The following is a 6000-nucleotide window of genomic DNA, read 5'->3' on the forward strand; positions in this document are numbered from 1 at the left end:
AATCACAAAGGGCCTAGACTTCTTGACACTGGAAGGGTGGGAGCACAGAGCTAGGGGGCCCGATCTAACCTTCTTTGCACTCTGCGAGTCCCACAGACGTCCACGCAACAGTTCAGACAGCTGGCCCTCCCCTCCTACACCCCAACCCACCCCCATCCAGACCCGCAGTCCTCCGGAGGTCCCCGCACCGGCGGGACCTGGGAGCAGCGGACCGACCGCTACTCCCCGGGAAGGGAGGGCTCCACAGCCAAGGGCTCCACAGCCAGCTTGGAAGCTTCCCGCCCCTTGCCTCCAGACACCCACCTCTCCCGCTACAGCCCAGTCTACCAGTCCTTCTCTTCTGGTCCAGCCCGGAGCTGGTCCAAAACCTCGTCCAAGAGCCCAGCGAGAGCCCGGCCCTCTCGGGCACGGACCGCTTGAGGCCTCCTCATCTCTCCCCACAGAGCCAGGCCGGTCCCGACGCACCAGGCCCGGAAAGCAAGTGGCAGTGCACCCCGCCTCACCGGGCTCTCGCCCCCCAACGCTGGGCTTTCCGAGAGAGAGTCCGAAGGTCCTCTGCCGTAGCTTCCGGGCCTCCGTGCCATCCCCGGCCCTCCCGCTGCCCGCTGCCCTCCCGGGACCGAGCCCCGGGGTTGGGCGGCTTCCTCGCCCAGCATCCCGACAGCCCGGCTCCGCCCGCGGCCGGCCCAGCCCCCCGCCCGGCGTGCCGCGCTCACCGCTGAGCGCCGAGGCCTGAAGGGTGGCCCCGGACGTGCCGTCGATGACTTTGATGGTCCCGCGGCTGGTGACGGCCAGGATGGCGTTGAGCGCCGGGTGGTAGGAGAGGCTGTGCAGCCCGTCGGCGTCGCAGCGCATGCAGCCATCCCGCAGCACCAGCCACTCGGAGACCCCGGCCGCCCCCGCCCCTGGCGCCGCCGTCGCGGCCGCCGCGGAGGAGCAGCTCGGGCCCGAGGCCTCCGCAGCCGCAGCCGCCGCCGCCATCTTCCGGCCTGCGCTCAGCACAATCACACTGGGAAGCGGCTCAGTGACAGTCCCGGGAGGTGCAGCACCACAGCCAGTCACCATCCGGGGCCAGGGGGCAAAGCGGAGCGCGTTAGCCGGAAGTGAAGTCAAGCGCCCGCACGCACGGGGAACGTCGGCCGCCGGGCCGGCCAGGCCAAGCGGGCTGAGAGGCTGACGGGGGAGGGGGAGAGAGGCCGCACCACAAGAGGGGCGGGAGCTCCGGGGGGGGGGCGGGGGGGGGCGGAGCATGCGCGGGAGTGCCCGAAGGGTCGAGCGCCGAGGGAAGCAGATGGGGGTCGGGCGAAGGAACGGAGAAGGCGGGGCGGGGCGGGGCGGGGCGGGGCGGGGCGGGGCGGGGCGGGGCGGGGCGGGGCGGGGCGGGGGGGGCGGGACCTGGCGAAGTGGACATGCGCGGAAGGGCTCGCTGGGCCGCCCAGGAGGCTGGCAGGCGAAGGGAGGGGGCGGGGCCGGGCAGCTGGGCGCGCGGCGCATGCGCGGTAGGGCTCGCGCATGTGCCACGCGCCCGCTGCTCCGGCCAGCCCTGCGTCCTCAACGTCCCAGTTTCTTCCTGCGAGCCCCGGGAGTGGCGGCGGCGGGAGTTCCGCCGGGCGCGTGGCAGGGAGGGCGGTGCTGGGCCCAGTGTATTTCCGCTTGGCAGACCCGGGCCCGCGCGCCCTGGCTGGTACGCCCAGAGGCCCCTTCGTGGGGGGGGGGGGGGGGGAGGGACCGGCTGCGCCCCAGCGGTTCCCAGCGCGCTGGGGAGGTGTGGGTTGGGGGGCTGGGGGAGGGGGGACGCAGCGGATCCGGAAGCAGGCCTCGATCGGTCGTTGCACACCACTCTTGTAGGGCTTTGAGGAAGAATTGAACCTGATTTTTACGACGCCTGCCCTAGTTCCAAATCTTTTGTTAAACAGAAATGCACGTTCTAGAGAGGTTCTGGAGACTTGACAGACCACTCGAGGGTACCTCATTCTAAAGAATTTACATGAGGATGTTTGGATTTGGGAGGGGTAGTCAACTTAGTCATCATCTCCTTTTGAAGGATAACTTTTTTATTAAACTATATGTTGAAACAGTTGCTAGAGTCAGTCACATGGAGTTATAGTGTAACGGTACCAGGGTGTGGTCCCACATGCCTGGAATCCTAGTTGTAAGCAGGAATGCTACGAATTCGGGGCAAGTCTGTGCAATATGACAAAATCCTCTCGGAAAAGTTAGTAGGCAAGATGATTTAGCAGCTTAGGAGCACTGCTGCTCTTCCAGAGGACCTCGACCTGAGGTTGAGTTTCCAGCACTTAGGTTAGATGGCTCAACACTGTAATTCCAGGATTTGCACGTTCTTCTGTACTCTGCGGCACCTGCACTCACTGGTGTATAGACACAGGCACACATATAATTAGAGTTGGAGCCAGGAAGGCAGGAATTCAAGGTCGTCCTCTAATACAGGAGTTTGAGGTCAGCTTAATCTACATGAAAACATAGCAGAAAAAAAGAGGAAGAAAGAAAAGAAAATCATTGTGAAACCTAGTTACCACCTTCACACATTCTTGCAGAGCAAATATCTGCATTACCCCCAATTAAATTTAAGCCTATTTGTTTATTCAAAGTTGTTTGATCTACATAATGCTTTTATTTTAAAAGTCTTTTGTAGATGACTGTTTTGCCTACAGATATGTATGTGCACCACATTCATGCCTGGTGCTTACAGAGGCCAGAAGAGGGCATCAGATCACCTGGAACTGCAATCGGGAGCTGACCAGTGAGTTCTGGGAACCGGACCCAGGTCCTCTGCAAGAACAGAAAGTAGTTTTTAACTTCTGGGTGATCTTGGCCGTAGAGCTTAAACCTGTCATCCCCTTGCCTTCACCACAGGTGTATGCCACCATACTCTGGTTCTGAGAATTTCTCACCCAAGTCAAAAGAAAATGATAAAATTTCATAATGGGGGGGGGGGGGAAACAGCTTGATCACCTAGCTGCCATGACAGGCTTAGAGGCCCAGACACGGCTTACTACTGTCAGGCAACACCCAGACCCAGGAAAAGCCATAGGCTGACCCCATCCAGGGTCATCTAAGGGGAAGTACCTGACATCTCAAATAATCCAACCGTTAGATTAGATGGCCAGATGTCTCTGAGTCTAGCACACACCTATTTCTGTTTTATAGATACCCTTAGACAAATGTCAGCCAATCAGGGTCCTGAACCCTGGAAATCCCTTCACCCCAACCCCTGCTATGATAAAAAAAAAAAAAAAAACAAAAACCACCCAGCCTGGGCTCTGGGCTCTCTGCTCTCACTGTTGTGTCGGACAGACAGACAGAGAGACCAAGCCTCAGAGCTTGAAAATAAAGGCTCTTTGCTTTTACATATGGGATTTGGTCTCGGTGGTGGTCTTTTAGGGGTCCCTGCAATCTGGGCATAACATATAACAAACTTGCTTTAGTAATTGTAAATAACAGTAATGGAAATACAGACCTTAATGCCTTGTCCATGATCCCACCACCTGTGGGCTACTGCTAGCAAAAGCTAACAGTTTGAACTCAGGCAGTTTGATTTGAAAGCCCATACTGCTTACACAAGCTTCCTTCTTAAAATGTTTCTTAATTTAAAAGACTGAAGTTGCTGAGGCTAGGAGTATCCTAAACCACTCAAGAAATGAGTATTCTTTTATATATTTTTTTATTTAACCAAATATATATATATATATATATATATATATATATATATATATATATATATATAATTTATTTAACCAATGCACTTCATGTGCATTCGTGTGAGGTGTCAGATCCCCTGGACCTGGAGTTATAGACAGTTGTGAGCTGCCATGTAGGTGCTGGGAATTGAATAATTGAATCCCGGTCCTTTGAAAGAACAGTCAGTGCTCTTAACCACTGAGCCATCTCTCCAGCCCACTAGGAGTATCTGCTGCGGGACACAGGAATATATCAAAAGAACTCAGCTGGTTATGGCAAAGTCACTACCTGGAGGAATCAGGGAATTCCTCCAGAGGAAGTCAAATCCCAAGGAGTTTTTGGTGTTACTTGGCTTGTTTTATATCAGCTGTATTCTGTTATGAAAATCATGTGTGCCTTCATAGTTTTCCAAATTGACTTTTCCCTAAGAAGGGCTAACAATGTGGACTGATCACTCTCTGGACACACACATTCCAGGTATTTGGAGAACAGCCTCAAGAAAGGCTTTCTCTGGAATCAGATTATCTCCCTTAGCCACTTTCAAGGACTACAGGAAACACCGCCAAGGTGGGCACCCAACTTCTGAGGACTAACAATGATTATGGCCCACATACAAGTCTCCTGACTTAAATTCCACAAGGAGACACCACCCAAGTGGGCGCCCAACTTTCAAGGAATAAAGTGATAGCAGCCCACATACAAGTCTCCTGATTTAAGGTAAATTCAACAAGGGGACACAGCCTAGGTCAGGTGGACTTTAAGTAATAGCTTTATAAATTTAGCTTGGACCCTCCCTTTATATACTGGGACTTCCAGGGCACAGGATGGAGAAGAGAAAAGAGAATGGAAGAACTAGATGGGTAAGAACTTGAGAAGAACAAACTGAGGTGGGAAAGAACCAGATTGAAGGGCTAGAAGAGAGGACTAGAGGAACAAGATGGAAGATGAGAAAGAGCCAGATGGGGAAGTAAAAGATGAGAGAGAAGGAGACGGGAGAGGAGCTGATAGGGGAAAGAACTAGATAGATGAGAACCTAGAAGGGACAGAACTAGATGAAGGAATTAAGATAGAACCTAGAGGGGACAGTAGATAAATATAGAGAGAAATCAGGCAAGAAAGGAGCTAGACATGAGAGCAGAATAGAAGCTGTGTAGAGAGAGAACTGACACAGAATAATAAAGTGTATGGACTAAGGAGTTTCATGTACATAGATTCATTTCTTTTCTTCAAAGATTAATTATCAGCTGGTTGTAGATTCTTCCCGGACCCTGGCAGGGGACTATCGAGGGGCTAGACCCCCATAGTCCCAGATAAGTATCCTTTCTCTCTCTCTCTCTCTCTCTCTCTCTCTCTCTCTCTCTCTCTCTCTCTCTCTCTCTCTCTTGTTAATTTGTTTGGTTGGTTGGTTGGTTGATTGGTTTTGGTTTGTTTTTTGGTTTTTTTGAGACAAGGTTTCTCTGTGTAGCTTTGGAGCCTTTCCTGGAACTCCCTCTGTAGACCAGGCTGGCTTCAAACTCACAGAGATCCGCCTGCCTCTGCCTCCAGAGTGCTGGGATTAAAGGCGTGCGCCACCCCCTCCCCACGCCCCCCAGTGAGTAGCCTTTCTTAAACCACCAACAATTAAGTAGAAACTGTAAAAGCTACTATTTGAAAATGTTTTTAAAATCCCTGTTGACCAAACTCCTTTAAATGGACCGATTCTTCTAGACAGGCCTCCAATGCAAATCAAGTCACTGCTTTTATTGGTTAAAAAAAATAAAGAAAAAGAAAAAGAAACTGGAACACTACATTTAAACTAAGTGCACTTTAATATATGTTGCTGAGTAGAATTAAGCAAGAGTTGTCTGTTAGTCTGGTAAATTTTTGTTTGTTTGCTTACTTATTTTAGAGACAGGTTCTCATTATGTAGTCCTCACTGGCCTGGAACTCACTGTGTAGATCAGGCTGGCCTCAGATTCACAGAGGTCCACCTGCTTCTGCTCTGCCTCCCAAGTGCTGGTATTAAAGGCATGTATAATTTTTCTTACTGAGAAAAACCTGTTTCTGTCACATGAAGCTTCGATGTAAGCTAACATTCTCCAAAGCTAATTAATCATAAGAGGTTTGGAAATAAACCACCGCTGTAATCAAACCTAGAAACAACTGACCCAGTAATGCCTCTTTGTGGCTTTGGACTAAACACCAGTCTATCAAAAGATCTAAGATCACCCATAATAAGGAATCTTATTTAACCACTTTGATAAGGAAGTTACTAAGCTTAGAGAGCACAGACCCTTGAAAAACATTTCAAACCACACTCTT

The 6000-nt window shown here is 51.8% G+C and overlaps 1 protein-coding gene across 5 annotated transcripts in view; it reads right to left on the reverse strand.

Annotated features, from left to right (window-relative positions):
- Positions 1–1080, reverse strand: part of Birc6 (baculoviral IAP repeat containing 6) — a 183650-nt gene extending 182570 nt beyond the window's left edge. For 3 of the 5 annotated variants that reach the window (XM_059248553.1, XM_059248552.1, XM_059248551.1), the window contains exon 1: positions 717–1080. In XM_059248553.1, the coding sequence (XP_059104536.1) occupies positions 717–1065 (349 nt within the window). In that variant the 5' untranslated portion in view covers positions 1066–1080. The remainder of the gene's footprint in view (positions 1–716) is intronic. The other 2 variants (XR_009375738.1, XM_059248554.1) reach the window with 1 other exon arrangement.
- Positions 1081–6000: the final 4920 nt, after the last annotated feature.

The sequence above is a fragment of the Peromyscus eremicus genome, chromosome 22, assembly GCF_949786415.1.
Source record: "Peromyscus eremicus chromosome 22, PerEre_H2_v1, whole genome shotgun sequence".
Classification (NCBI taxonomy): Eukaryota; Metazoa; Chordata; class Mammalia; order Rodentia; family Cricetidae; genus Peromyscus; species Peromyscus eremicus.